General features: G+C 38.5%; 1 protein-coding gene across 1 annotated transcript in view; it reads right to left on the bottom strand.

Moving 5' to 3' along the window:
• The window catches only part of KCNH1 (potassium voltage-gated channel subfamily H member 1), a gene marked incomplete at both ends in the record, with an annotated part of 204,962 nt that extends 194,285 nt beyond the window's left edge, over positions 1-10,677 (bottom strand). Inside the window, one exon of the mRNA XM_083379517.1 lies at positions 10,605-10,677. Coding sequence (XP_083235643.1) covers positions 10,605-10,677 — 73 coding nt within the window. The remainder of the gene's footprint in view (positions 1-10,604) is intronic.
• Positions 10,678-15,977: the final 5,300 nt, after the last annotated feature.

Genomic DNA, 15,977 nt, shown 5'->3' with positions numbered 1-15,977 from the left:
CTCTAGTGTTTGGTGTCACATGTGCACTATCAAGATACATGTTAAGCCTGCTGTGCTAGGTTATTAGAAAAACCATATCAGAATAACAGAATTGGAATGGATCTTGGAGGTCTTCTAGTCCAACCCCCTGCTGAAGCAGTAGATCTTACTTTTTAAAATTCTTTTAAGTTCTTTTCATTTTTATTTTAAGTAAATCCTCACTGAATTTACAAAGACATACATTACAGCATAAAAGAGTAACCTGCAGCCTTCAAAAACAAATTAAGACATGATATGCAACTCGTCTTAAATATCATAATTTAAATTTACCTTTTTATTTTTATTTTTGAAAGGATGACAGTTGAAAGTAGAGTACCATAGAGCAGTTGCCATGTACAAACTCTGATTTTTAGGTCAGAATAAAGCAATACCATTTTAGGATCCATATGAAAGAAATCCAGAAGTCATCCAGACACTTATGCAAAGATTTTAATTATTGTTGTATTCTACTAATTTCCAATTAGTTAATTTCCAATTAATGGACAAGTAGTTATGAAAGAATGATAAGCAATTCTCCTTTAAGGTTACCAGTAGAAGGAACTGACTTTTTCTTTAAAAAAAGTTCCAGTGTTAATTCTGCCTAGGGCATAATATCCTGAAAAGCAGTACTGCTGTTATGGATTACCCAATTAATTCATCTGAGTTCTTACCTACAGAGAACTTTTTCTGAAGCAATGCAAACCAGTTGAGGCAGCAGATGTCATGGGGGTGTCGCTTTCCTGCCTCCTCTTCTATATATTAAAAATAAAAACAAAACAGGATACTATGGCTACAGAACATGTATTTTGCTAGACACACCAATCTTCTCAGTCACAGATGGCCAGGCTCTTCTTGACAGCTGGCACCATCAAAAACTCTACAGTTCAGATTATGAACTGTATCCATTTTTTGCAACCAGAAAATATAGTTCATTCTGTTTCTAAGTGAAACATTCAGCAATACCTTGTCAAAAATGACCCTAAATCTCCAAGATCATATACATTTGGAGGAGAACCCACAGTGGCTCTCTTTGAACATCCATTTCCATATCTGAAGGACACTCTGAAGTAAGAAGGAATATAAAGCTTATTGGGAGGGAGGGAGAGTAAGTACAAAGGGACTATTTTATAAGGGGAAGGGGAAACATTTTGGGTGGAGAGGGGGAACATTAAAGCCCCAAAACACTGGCTAATGAAGCAAAAAGCTTATATGGAGCCATTCCACCCCCCTGCCAGGACAGAATTCCCTCCATTCCAACCGGCATCCTAATAATGATTAAGACAGCTATCTGCATTTTTAAAACATGCTTGTTGTTGTCAGGTCTAGTCTGGGCTTGAATGTGATCTGAATTCAATTTAACCATGCCCTTGAATGAGAAAGGAAAAGAAAGGAAAGGGATTTTAGCATATCACTTGATTTAATTACTCCAAAATTTTATACAAAGTAATAGGTTCAGATTACCCAATCACCTCATTTACTGGCACATATCAAAAAGTAGTTAAAATTGATGATTCACAGGCAGAATTACAAAACTGATTAAGGAAATTGCTTTTATTGTGATTAGCAACTATAAGTCTAAGACTGTTGTCCACAAACAACATTTTGTGTCTATATAATTGCGCAATTTTATTGTATTTAGATATTTATCAGTCAACTGGCTATCTTCCAGATATGTTAAAACTACAACTTCTAGAATTCTGTGGTCCCAAGTAATGTGAGAACATTCAGTCAGAGGACATAGGATTGGCAACAATTATTTGCAAAATAATGTCTTCTTTTAAAGCAGCTTGGTCTAACGGTTAAAGCACCAGGCTATAAACCTGGAGGCCTGAGTTCTAGTCTTCCATAACGAATGAAAGCAAGCTGGGTGTCTTTGGGCCTGGCATTCTCTCTCAGCTCAATTCATCTCACAGGGTTGTTGTTATGGAAAAAATAGGAAGAAGAAGTGGTGTTAGGTATGTTTACCGCCTTGAGTTATTTAAAAATAATAACAAAGGTGGGATATAAATAAACAAATGTACAATGGATGGAGTTACATTGCATGATAGATCATGACTCAAGGTTTTGTAAACCACAATGGCTTGACTCATACTAAGTTTAATAGGGCTTATTTGAACCAGACTAAAATTTGTGATCTGCTGGGAAACCTAGCTTCTCTGAATGCTAAAAATTATACTAGAACTTAGTTTATCCAGAAGTGAGTTGAACCTCATTCAACAGAACTTCCAGACTAACAGTATAACAACTTTAAACATGAAGATTTATGGAATTTAATGCCAATAATTCTTATATTTAAGCTCTTGGTGCTAAGGTGTAAGCCACTAACGATGACTTTAATGGAAAGAAGAATAGAAATGTTAGATGTAAAAGGTTGTGGTTTTTTTAAAAAAATCAGACTGTAGTATAAATAGCTCAAGGTCACAAATAATCCATGTTTGGTTTTTTTGCATAACACAATTAAGTTAATTGCATAAACGCAGCACTCTTCTTACGGTCTGCCATTTGACTGCTTTCAAGATGTGGAACAGTCTAGATATATACTAATAATAGATACTTTGTGGTAAGTAAGAGCTTATTAAAGCATTTCTTTTATTTCTGCTATCAGTATCTGATCTAATTTGGTATAGCAAGTGATTGAACACCTTACTGATTCTTTTTCTTTTTGACTAGCCTTGTACTGCAACTTTGCAATAAAAATTCAATTCCAATACCATCACACCAATGCTTAAAAACCCTATTAAGTGCTTTTTTTCTAAAAAAAAAAAGGTGCTGGAACATAGAGGTATTGTCACTGGGAGCAATGCCGGTGTCTTGCCCGTCCTTTGCACCCCCGCCCCTGTGGCTCAGAGCCACATGCTGCGGGGATTCCCCTCCCCACAGCCACCGTAGGGATTCCCCTCCCTGCAGTTGCCACACCATGGCCCGTGCTGAGCCCCCACCCAGAGCTGCTCCAAACCCTGACCCAGAGCTGTGTTCCTCGTGGCAGTGGTCTCCGGCACCAAACAGCCTCTTTCCAACCACATCCAGAAAAATTTGTAACAAACAAATTGGAATTCTCAAGGTCATGTTTGGTATTTCCCAGCAATCTGTTACCGGAAGGAAAAAGCAATCCCTGCTGCGTTATTGATCCCAGAGAAGCATTTGCATGTATGCAGGTATCCTTAGGGTGCCATAGTTATGGATGAGAAATATTGGTTGCAAAGTTGGCATTTCTGGATGTAATACAGATATTTTGGACTTATTTTAGTTTCTTGCATGTTTGATATTTTTAAAAAGGCATATGCTACTGACTACACTTATGCACATATGTAACATCTTTTGCTAGGATACATGACCACTGCTTGGCCAGACTGTGAAAAGTGAAAGATTGTGACTAAACAAAATTTTAATGTACAGATAATACCACCAGAAAATATTTTAGCCTTTTTAATAAATGTTGTTATTGATGTTAAGCTCACCATGGAAAACATCATATATTGTTATGTATATACTAGGTTAATTATTTAAAGACTGAAGTGCAACATAACTAGATTCTAAATAATCTATTTTTCAAAACACACAACAGTCCAAACAGTAAAAGTAAAGTCCAAATTAAGAATATTTCATTCTTAAGAATTATTTAATTTAAAGTGGTTTAGTTGTAATACATGGTTATAGATTCAAAATAGTTTTCAAGAGTGTACAAAAGATACTGTTTTTTTTCTATCATCAGCTAAATTAGACATATTACATTGAGAAAAATGTTTCTCATTTCTTTCCTTTTACCTTTATTGATTTCATTGCAGAGATGTTAACGTAGGAAATAGATTATTTTGTTATCTAATTTTACCTTCCAAAAGACAGAAGCAGATGAAAAATATGAGGTTCTTTCCTGTTGGCTTTTTTGAATTAGATGTTTTAGATTCTAAAAGTTTAGTTCCTAAAGAAGTAACCTTGTAAATAATTTTAATGTCCTCCTCTAGTGCAGGGTAGGCAACTTTGGCTCTTTTATGACTCAAGGACTTCAACTCCCAGAATTCCTGAGCCAGCATGGCTCAGCTTGGAAACCCCTCTCTTTTCCCTCAGCGTGGCTAGCTCAGGATTTCTGGGAGTTGAAGTCCACGAGTCATAAAAAAGGGCCAAGACTGCCTACTCCTAAAGCCAATAGAGGGAGCTTTTTTTCTTTTCTTTTTTTTGCAAAAAAATGTCCTGACCCAATTATAATTAGGATAACAACTACAGAACTCTAATTGTAAATATTTTACAATTGCAATTATACTTATATATACAATTTTACTTATACAGTATTGCAATTAGTCAAAGGTGTATAATAAGGTCTCTTAGTAAAATAAGCTAAGCTGTTTCAGTCTATTGTTCAGTGCATAGAACAGGGAATAATAGGGTTGGAAAGGAGCTTGGAGATCTTCTAGTCCAACCCGCTGATCATGGCAGGAGATTCTATATTATTTCGGGCAAATGGCTATCCAGTCTCTTCAGTGAGAAATAGGGGCTAGTTCCCAAATTATATGGGTAACCTAACAATATTAACTTATCATTTGTTTGTCTATGATTTTTAAATAAATCACAATTAGCAGGTTTACACATTGCAATCACTCTTAAACCATTGTTTACAAAATGTAACAGCTAGGATCAAATACAATATTTTACCATATGTTAAGATCAAAAGAGGGCCTGTACATAAAACCAACTTACAAAGAGCTCTGGCTATGGAGCCGAAGTCTAGCAACCTTATAAACCCAGGAATAGATATTGAGGCCTGTGGTGATTGGAGAAAGGAGGAAATACTTTAGATCGGTGTTTCTGAACCTTGGCACCTTGAACGTGTGTGGATTGGCTGAGGAATTCTGGGAGTTGAAGTCCACACAAGTTGCCAAGGTTGGGACATACTACTTTATTTATTTATTTATTAAATTTGTATACCGCCCTTCTCCCGAAGGACTCAGGGCGGTGAACAGGGCAATACATATCAAAAACAAGATACAAAAATTAAAAACGATTAAACAAAATGCCCACGAATAAGTTAAAACACATTAAAAGTAGGTTAAAACACATTAATAAAACTTTAGAGGACTACAGTGATGCCAGATGGATATTAAATCTTACTAATATTTCCTAAAGCCCTCCAAAACACAAAATTCTTCTCTCATGGAAAACCCAAATATATTTTTATGGAATATAAATATTAGTATTCTGACAACAATTCTTTGCAGGGACTGTCTTCTAATTAGACAATTCATATGACTTGTGAAACTGTATTCACAAAATCACATTATTGTTCCATGTAATGCAAAATAAGCCATTAGCTGAGTGGGTCCCTATCTCTTGTAAGCCTTCTGGCTTCCTTATGTCAAATTTTCTTTTTAAAAAACAGGTGTTGAAGGAAAAGTCTTCATCACAGGTAGGTTTCCCTTATACTTTTGGACTCTTCACCTGAACTTTCAGGCTACCTTTAGACCTTGGCCCTTCAACTGTCAACTGGCATTTGCCATTCCTGACACTACCTTTTAACCAGAAATACAGGAAGTTTAACTCCACCAACCTGTTAAAGGAGAAGAAAAATTGGCTCTCCAGATGGGAGGGCATCTTGGCATAGTTGCATAAATACTTCTTTGGGTATTATTTTAGGAGTATGAGCCCCATAGTGCATCCAATATAATATATTAATAAGTACCACTTAAAACAAATCTACACGCCTTCAAATCTCTTTGAAATATTGAAGCAAGTGGCCAATAAACGTACAGCTTAATCAGCCAACAGAAGTACTTATTTTAGGAGGCCCTTTTCAAGATGATTTCATTTCTTTGTCTAAAAATGTCTCAGAACTTCAAGCAGAATAAAAGCTGCTCTTAATTCTCAGCCCACTGATTTAAATTTTCCCCACTGTGTAGAAAGTTCCACAGTGCAAATAGTAGCAGTGCGAAATAATAGCAACAATATTTCAATATTTCACAAGGATGGGTGCAGTTTAATCTCAGCAAAATAATGATAGAACAAGTGCATTTACTTGGAATTTAGCAACTCGGTGGGGAATTTTTTAATTTCAAAATCAAGCTAATTTCCATATTTAGCAGGTGGCTGTCTTGTGGCCATTTGTACAAGCTCTCACCTCTTTTGATCTAGTTTTTATTCATTGGGAACAAATGCCCTCCCAGCCCAAATGCTTCTTTATTGTTCAAGCTGATTCATAGGCTTTTTAATATTAGTACAAGCACTCAAGCACTCAGGCAAAAGATTGCCTACTGTCCCTTGGCATATTAACATTTCTGCACAAAAATGTAGTAAATCTGAAAATAAGGTTTTCAAAACAAGGAGTCAAAAACCAAAGCCTGTGAGGGAGATTTTTATGATACCAGTCAGTCCCTAGAGACCTAGCTGAAATACAAAAGAATCTACAAATTTGTCTTTTCTTAGGTTTACATTTTTACATGTTAAGACTCTATGCCTAGGGTGGGGAGGGAGAACTATGCAGTCCTGCAGTGCTGCAAACTCCACCCAGTTTCATCATTATCTACCCTCATTGGATCTGACTCCACCAATCAATGACTCCAGCTTCACTGCCACTGGATGGGTCCCTGGCTGATGGTTCCTCTTGTTTTTCCATTTGTTAGAAAAATATGTCCCACCGAAATTAATGCAGGCATTAGGAACAGACTTTTTTCCCCTTTATATGTAAACCCTATACTCTGATTGGGATTGTTCAAAGTTGCATTCTTACTGAAGTAATCTAATGGAAGTCAAGTCACTACCCACAACAGTAACCAGTGGGCAAAAAAGTCTATGGAGATTCTCAGTCATCCAGGTCATGGCTGCTCCAAAAGTCTTTTTCAAAAGGCAACTGGGTTTCCTTGTTTTTCCTTAAAGGTGTTTCACTTTTCATCCAAGAAGCTTCTCAGTTCTGACTGAAGAAGCTTCTTGGATGAGAAGCGAAACATCTTCAAGAAAAAACAAAAAAGTCCAGTTGCCTTTTGAAAAAGCACCTTTGGGACAGTGGGCAAACATGAACAGAAGCCAAAATCAGAGCCTGTATTGGGTGGCACCATCCCCTTTCTGTCTCTTCCCACAATCTCCTTCCACTTCCAGAGTCTTTCCTTCCTGATACAAACAGGGGGAAAGGCAGAACGTTCTTTCCAGAGATCAAATTATTACAAAGAGCTTTGGAATCTGAAAGTTGTCTATTGCTTATGAACTGCCTGTGAATGGTGTCCCTCAACTAGAGATCTTTATGTCCTTTCCAAAAAAAGCTTTTGGAATGAGAAAAATAGGGAGGTTGTTTGCCTTCATTCATCTTATGCTAATCAGGTCTCAGGTGAACAGCCCCATTATTTTGCCTCAGAAGAACCACAACATTCCCTACTTCCAAGATTGTTTCTACCATCAATTTAACAAGCTCCATCTTTTCAACCCCACTTCCTTGCCTCTTGTCCTTCTGGAAAATGTCAAGTGCAGCTTCCTATTCAATGTAGGAATCCAACTTAAAATATTTCAGAGAAATGGCTTTCTAGCCTTCTATAGATACTTGCCAACTGCCATCATAGCTCCTACTTCCTTGTTTAGAAGGAGCTACAGCCTAAAAATTGATAACAATAGGATGCCATAAAAGAAATCTTAGATCAAGGGTATGGAATGCTTGTAAGGGTTACTAGATGAAGACTCCCTAAGCCCATACATTGGATGTTGTCCAAATGCTCTCCCATCCAAGTCATCATTCTCCTCATCTATCTTTTTCCCATTGACTCAATTCCCCAAATAAAGAAAAGTATATGCTTTGCTTCCACATATATCACAAATATTCTGTGTATAATAACAATATTCATGAGAGTTAATCAGTCCAGTTAAAATTTCAAAAGTTATCTGATCACCTAATAAAAGATCATTTTAATGCAAAGGGATTTGGATTAAAGATTCTGCAGCAGGGCCAATAATGGCATTGCTTAAATGATGGAAATGTGAGAATACTGAAAACAGGCAGTCCTTTAATGACTCCTGGTGATCTTATACATTAATTGGGAGCTCATTTTCGGTGTGTGGATCCTTAGGCACTTAAAAGGGTACAACACAAACAAAAAGAGGAAATAGTATTAGTTGGCTTGGGGGGATGCAACTATTTTCAGAGGTACAGAACAGCTACAGTGAATAAATCCTAAACTGGGGTGGAGAGAAATTGAATATGTGCAGAAATTAGAATATCAGCCTACCAGGAGAAAAAAAATAGATGGAATGAAGCCTTCTAGATTAAAGAACTCCAGGATACACTCAGGAACTTTGTGGCAGCCACTGAATAAGTTGAGTAAGGGCAATAGGTTTCCAGCCAGCCTTTTATTGGACAAGGAAATTAGAAGAATAGCCATGCCAATTTCTACTAAGAGCTTTTTTCAAAATAGCATTTTAATGACAATATTATTCAAACACCAAAGACAGCCACTAGGTTGTTTCTTCTAAAATAGTTGGCACCAGCTAAATGGCATGTCCATCTAGCAACCATGAATTAATCTGAGGAAATATAACCGGCTTGCCACTGTTGGATAAATGACTAATTATATTTTCCCTCTGCCATCATGTGAAAACTTTCACTTGGGAAGATATTGGAAAGACTAATACTGTGAATTTTAAAAGAACATAGAAGGAATTGCTAACATTATTGGTAACTTTTTTTAAATCAAGGCAAAGCAATTCTGCAGGTTATTAAAGTAGTACATCTGCTTGATTACCCCACTGTTAAATATTTTTCCAGCAAATCCAGAAGCAGCCTGCCTTCCTACTTAGAGCCGAGCCCTGACTCTGTTTCATCAGTACCTGAGCCAAGAACCCCAATTCATTCATACAGCAGCAATTAATCAGACAGGAAGAAAGGAAACTAGTTCATGTTCATGAGGGCTGTAGTATCTTTAAAAATTGGTGGAAGAGAATTTTGAACAGCTTATGATTCAGGATTGGAAGAAGCTTTTTTTTTAAAAAAATCTATATACGGTAATAGAAAAAAGTACAGTGCAGCATCCTTATTTCCCCCCCTTCCCATTTTCCATCCAGTTCCAGAAGCTGTTTAAGACACTATTGTACATTTGCAATAAACTATTGATAATGGGAAGGGAAGTAGGAAAGTGGAAGATAAACCATCTTAATTAACAGCCTTTTAAAGCAAACCTATGCAGAGAGATAGCCACACCTAACTCTGTAAGTCAAGCTGGGAATTGATTTTCTCAGTATTTTGAAACTCAGTATTTTGAAACATTGTAGATCAACCTCTATGACACATAAATGAGGAGGAGGAAATCTATTCCCAAATCAGATTTTTTTTTTAAAAAAATCATTCCAATCTTTCATCTCCTAGATCTGCTTCCAAAGATAAAATGCAGAGTGGTTATTTGGTGTTGTGTAATTAAATGTGGTTTTTTAAACTATGTTTTAACATCTCTAGATCCAATGTCAACAATTCTTTTGGTCGAAGCTATCTAAAAAAAATTACGGAGCCCACCTGAAGTGTCTGAATAACTTCACATCTTCAAAATAACATGTTCCCCCAGAACAAATAAATATGACTTATAACATGGTCCAGATTCTGAGAATTTCATTTGAAATCTGCAAGTTTCTCCATGCATAACAATGGATACTTAGGAAATATAGAAAAAGGAAGAAAGGCCCATTAAAAGATTAATATAAGTCCATCAAGATAAGACATTCTTGGTGTTCACCTTCAAGAGTATTCCAAGCTGTATTACACTGCAGAAGAGTTTAAATGACATAAAGCAAATCAAGAAATCCCGGTGGTTAGACTGAATCAAAGGGGTGGGGGGAGAAATAGGACATCACCAGATTGATTTCAGTCCTGCACTTTTTAATGAAATTGCTTTTAGCTATGATTCTGGAGAGCATTCCGGATAGTTTTCGTCTGCAAGAGATGTGAAGTCTGAAAGGAAGACCTGAAAGAGGGTCTCTCCAACCTCGACGCCTCCCCACCTCCTCCTGGCTTTTCTCTTCTTCTTCTCCGAGGATCTCACCACAGCCTCTGCAAAGACTTCCCAGGACTGCATAGCGCCAAAATCTCGGTGCTAAGGGAGGGGGAAGCCCTTGAGAAATCGGGCTGGTAAAGTGGAAAGGCTCGGAAGAGGTTCCCACGAAAAAAAGGGAGGGTGCCAAGAGCCCGTTGCAACCAAGCTGTGTGCGCAGCCCTCCCGACGCCCGCTCCGGGGTGCAAAAAACGATTCGGGTGGTTTTGGTTTCCAGCCCAACCCGGCGCAAGAAGCCTGCCCAAAAGGCACCTGCAAACCGCCCCAGTCCTCGTTTCAGCTACGTTTCGCGGGCTTCTCCCTCCAAGACATCTCGGGCACTTTCTTCTGCAGGACTTTGAGGTGATGCCCGGCTGTGGGAAGCTTTCCCAGCCAAAAGCAGCATCACTTCAGCCCAAAGCTCGCCGCGTCCCCACCCTGCTCGGAACTAGGCTGGCCCAGCCTCTCCCCTCCAAAACGCCCGGAGGAGCCCATGAGCGCATCCCTGCATTGGTGAATTCCCCTTCCCGGCTTCGGCTCTATGGGTCCTCGCTCCCCCACCCCGCCGAGTCGCCCTCGCACCCCCGCTGGCTTCCTCCTTACCGTTGGACCTCCGCACGATATTCTCCAGGAAGGTGTTCTGTGGAGCCACCAGCCCTCTCCTTCCCCCAGCCATAGTCAGGCGCGCGAGCTAACCGGGGTCGGCCAAGCTAAGCGTAGCCTCTCCACTCTTCTTCTTCCCGCTCAGCGCTCCTCATGGTCCCCACCGGGAAAGGCGGGCGGCTTTGCAGCATCAGCTTCTCTCGCTCGCCCAGCAGTCAGCAACCCTCCCTTGCGCTGCATTCTTGCCGCTCCGCGCCACCTGGCCTGGACCTGTCCGGCAGCGCCCTCTGCTGTTCCGCGCCCACCCACGCCGAACATGCTTCTGCTGGACCGGAGCGGCGAAGGACCACTCTCTGCTCAGTGGCCGGTGGGATTCCGTGGACCGTGGCGCTTTCGTAAAACCTGTGGGCTGCAGCGCCCTCCTTTGGATGCCGAAATCCAATGCGCACGAGAGGGCGGGACGGGAGTGGGAAAAAGTTGCTTCCCTACTGCTGCACTTCCAGGCTGATCTTGGGTTCCAGGCACGGGTACCCTGTGTTTACTTCTCTCCTCAGAATAATAATAATAATAATAATAATAATAATAATAATAATAATAATAATAATAATAATAATAATAACAATAACAATAACAATAACAATAACAATAATAAAGTTGGGAGGGACCTTGGAGGTCATCTAGTCCAACCCCCTGCTCAGGCAGGAAACCTTATACCATTTCAGGCAAATGGCTGTCCAGTCTCTTCTTAAAAACTTCCAGTGTTGGAGCATTCACCACCTCTGGAGGCAGGTTGTTCCACTGGTTAATTGTTCTAACTGTCAGGAAGTTTCTCCTTAGTTCTAGGTTGCTTCTCTCCTTGACTAGTTTCCATCCGTTGCTTCTTGTCCTGCTTTCAGGTGCTTTGGAGAATAGCTTGACTCCCTCTTCTTTGTGGTAGCCCCTGAGATATTGGAACACTTGGAATAATTGAACTTACTTCCACTATCCCTTTCATTTGGACAGGGTTGGTTCAAGACAGAATTGCTCACATACGAATTAAGCCAGAAAGCCTGTTCTTTAAAGTAGGCTTGAGCGTGTGGTTTCCTCTCCCAATCCCTCCATCCTCGCTTCGGCAGATCTTGTAATGTTGGAACGTGTGGGGAACATTGGGACTCAGTTCACTTCTATACTCAATGGGGGTATACTTAAAGTTATCTGAGCAATGATCCATTCTCTGAACTTTCACAGATCTCAAAGGGACAAAAGTCTCTATCCCATCATTCCACATGAAAGGGAAATAAAATAAATTGCTAGCATCCCATTGCTAATCCACATGTTAGATATTAGTCTTCGTTGTTTGCAGCATCAAATACAACAAGCAAGGGAAGTTGAGAAAGCCGTTTTCCTCTTGCACTTATAAAGAGCATTCCTCACTGCTTTTATGACTGCCCTGTTGCTTCCTTAAGGCCTCCTTGGCTCAAACTGGTATTTTCATTTAAGGAGTTGCCAAAAGTTCCCAGATGGGTACCTGTGCCAGATCAATGGCACCTTTTCACATTTGGAATTGGACTATTATACTTTTCTAATTTTGGACAATATGGAAGCCAGCCACCTGCAAGGTCTGCAGAGTTGTAGATTTACAAAAGATGAAGTTGTAGGAATGGTGATTAAGAACTCGCACAAGGAATCTGTGTGCACATATCCTTTTATCTGCCATCATTACCATTGTGATATGATGTCCTAAAGAAAATGTTTTCCATTAGCTGCACACCTGAGTCCTAGAAGTTCCAAGCCAATAATGAGTACATTAAAGTCTACACAGAAATGTCAAATGAACATGAAATAAATATCTCTCTAAAAACAAGTTGTTCCAAAACTGAAGCAGACCAAAGACCCAGATCCAGCATCCCAGTACCACCAACCAGATGCTTCTGAGAAGTCCACACATTGGGGACAGATGCATCCATATTATTCTAAATCCTGTTCCTTGGCAGTTGATCCTGGGAAGCAAATTGATTCTGTCAGAGCAAGTCATATGGAATAGTTACGACAGTGCAGTTCTGCAGATTTGAAGAGGGCTATTGGCCAGGGACATCTGTCAGCAACTCTTTTAATCAAACACAATTCCAGAATTGTGTGGCAGCAAAAGTACAGCTGCTTTCATATGTCATTTACAGATGTTCTGCACCCACCCACACCCACCCCAAATCACCTTTTCCCCTTCAAAACTGAAGTACTGCCTAGCCTTAGTGGCTGCTGGTCACTGATAGGTGTATGAGTTCCTCCAAGAGTTTATATGATAGTTTTAAGATGATCAGGATCTTCCATCCTTCCGAGGTAGGTAAAATGAGGACCCAGATTGTTGGGGGCAATAAACTGACTTTGTAATAATGCCGCTTGGGGTGTGTGTGTGAAAGCCCTAATAAGCAGGCATATACATAGAATGAAGGCTACTGCTAAGCTTGTAAGCCGCCCTGAGTCTTCGGAGAAGGGCGGGATATAAATGGAATTAAAATAAAAATAAAAAATAAAAAATGTATATAATAATGTATTATTATAGGAAGTTCACTCTTTGACAAATGCTTGCCTCCTGAGAAATATATCAGCATATCTCATGACATATAAGGGGGATTACTTTTAAGGGAGCATAAACCCCCCAAAGCAGCCTAATAAAGACTGGACAGTAATGTTAAGAATCTGTTGATAAAGAAAGTAGAACAGTGTGTGACAGGGACAGAAAAGGGATGGATTATCTTGAAAGGGGCTATAACTTCCTATTCAGGCTTGAACTGTATATAAGGGCAATCCAGCCAAATATTTTCTTGTAAATTCCACCTAAAAAGTATAACATGAAAAAAAGAAAATGTTACATTATTTGATAGAATAGCTCCAGGTCAAAATAAAAACTGTTTTGTGCAGAATTAAAAACATGATGATATTGGTAGTATTTTTAAAAAAAAATAATAATATTGTTCCATTCAGAGAAAAAATGATCTCCATGGATGCTCAAAGAGGTTTGCCTCCAAACTAAAAATTAGAGTCTAATTCAATTCTGTTGTTCTCTCTTATTAATCAATGGGGGACAATTAAATAATTGCAAGTGTATCACAAAACCCTGGTTTACATGATGATGAAGCCTCTAGTGGTTAAGCACAGTGTGTTATCCAAATCTAACTCATAACCAATATTATGATTAATGTCAACAGCCTTATCCATAGTCAGAAGTCTTATTTTAACCCTGGCCCCAGATGTGAACCAAACCCTGATGAACCCATTCTTACAGCTTTTAAATATAAATGTGAAGGTCTGTGAGTTCAGTTCCTAGTAAAGGAATAGCATTTGGTTATTCGTGTCTCAGAAACCCTAGTAAGAACAAACAGGGAGCAAATCCCACACTCACTAGCACTGATGATGTTACCTAGTTGGGTAATGAAATATCTGTAAAAAACAGCCATGCTCAGAGAGCTCCACAATTCAACCCTGAGCTACACATATTCTCTTCTATAAAAACCAAATGTAAGATAATTATCAGCCAGCCTCTGCAAATATTCCTGGGATAAGGTCAAGGAAAGGAGGATTAAAAAGCACAGCACTAGCAGTTTTTCACATGGAATAGGGCTCACAATCAGATTGTCTTTGACACATGGCTAACACTAGAAATTCAGTAATTCTTATCCTGGTTCTACAAATCAGGCATCCAGAACTGAAGTAACTACAGCTATCCATTTTTAGTTGTGATTAAATTGTTAATGCTCCTGATAGCCCAAATGGTCAAAACCAAAACCAAAAGTCTTTATTGATTAGCCCTTGGGCCATATCAAAGTGCAAAGTTCCAGCACAAATTGCTACTAAAATTTGATAAAAGCAATTTAAAATGGAATTAGAATAAAATACGATTTAAAAATGGAATTAGAATAAAATATGATTTAAAATGAAATGGTAAAATACAATCTAAAATGAAATTGTAATAGTGTGCAATAATTTAAGATATAGATAAAATATGATAAAATTATATTTCGGAGTCGCCCCTGCAGTCTACTCCAATCAGTCCCACATATGCAGATCTCAACTGAACCATTTTGTTTAGGTACTGTGCTACGTTAAATGTTATTTTCAAGTTCTGGGCGGACATAATGTCAATAATCTCCAAAATCATCACACTTGAAGAGACATTTAACATGATTTTGACAATATTTAGATATAATGGTAAGCCATAATGAAGCTGTGCTATAGTAAACCCCCTTCATCCAGCAGAGACATATGAAAATTGGACATTTCCAACTATATAAATTGTGGTAAATCCTAGTGCAAATTAATTTATTCTAAATATATAAGCTACAGTAGACATAACCTGGTTTCAGTTATCATAGTTAGAATGGGATTGGATGTATATGTAAAAAGCAAGCACAAGCTTCTAAATTTTATGATACTATATATGTAGGCGCTCTGTAATATTGTAGCATTGTCTAAGTAGCCACATAAGTGAAGTTCTACATGCTGGATATTATTATTGAAGGCTACCTAAATGAAAATCTTCATAGATACCTGAATCCTACTTCACATAATTATATTCTCTGGCCATTTACACTATACCACTTTATCTCCAAATTACATTGTCTGATTTCAATATTTGATCATATCTCCCCGGTAGATTCATACCCAAGGATCCCAGCAGCTTTCCTTTTCAGCTTTACACATTCAGTCTTCCCATGCCCAATGCCTTCCAACCTTACAGCAAACACTGCTTAGAATTAACCATGTTCTCTTTTTTCCCTTTGTACTCTTTAGTTTATTTGCACCCATGGTTAAACATTTACATGGACTTGATGGCCAATTTAATTTAGTGTGATACATTGGGGACAGCTCCCTAAAAAGTGAGGACAAGTCCTATTTGAGAAAAGAGGCTCAGTGATTTAAGGGTTAAAATGTTGCTGAAACATTTGCAAGACATTTTTTCCTTTAAAGCTTGCAAGCTACTTTCCATTTTTTTGCTTCTCAGCTATGGGAGGTTTTGGGAATCATATAAAATGGATATTGAAGAACCATTCTTGCATCTTATCATTTTTCTAGGTAAATATCCTCTGCAACAAGGTTAGTTAATGTAACTGTATTTTAAATATTTATAAAATAGCAACACTTGTTATTGTGGATGCAATTTCACAGTTCATTTATTTATGTGTTATTTGACTTGTATGCCAACCATTTCGCCTAAAGGTGACCAAAACCCCTCCTTCTGCCAGCGATAAAAGAGCAATGGCTATGGTAAAACAAAGGGACACAGCTCTATTAAAATCTGTGGATGTTAGAATAAATACAAAACTACCATCTCTGATTAAAATTTTGCATTTCCAGGAATCTGGAGGAGATCCAAATAAAGCAGAGAAACTGTTACTT

Source organism: Vipera ursinii (assembly GCF_947247035.1).
Source record: "Vipera ursinii genome assembly, chromosome: 1".
Taxonomy (NCBI): Eukaryota; Metazoa; Chordata; class Lepidosauria; order Squamata; family Viperidae; genus Vipera; species Vipera ursinii.
Note: the sequence above shows the minus strand (reverse complement) of the source record. Positions and strands in the feature narration are given on the sequence as shown.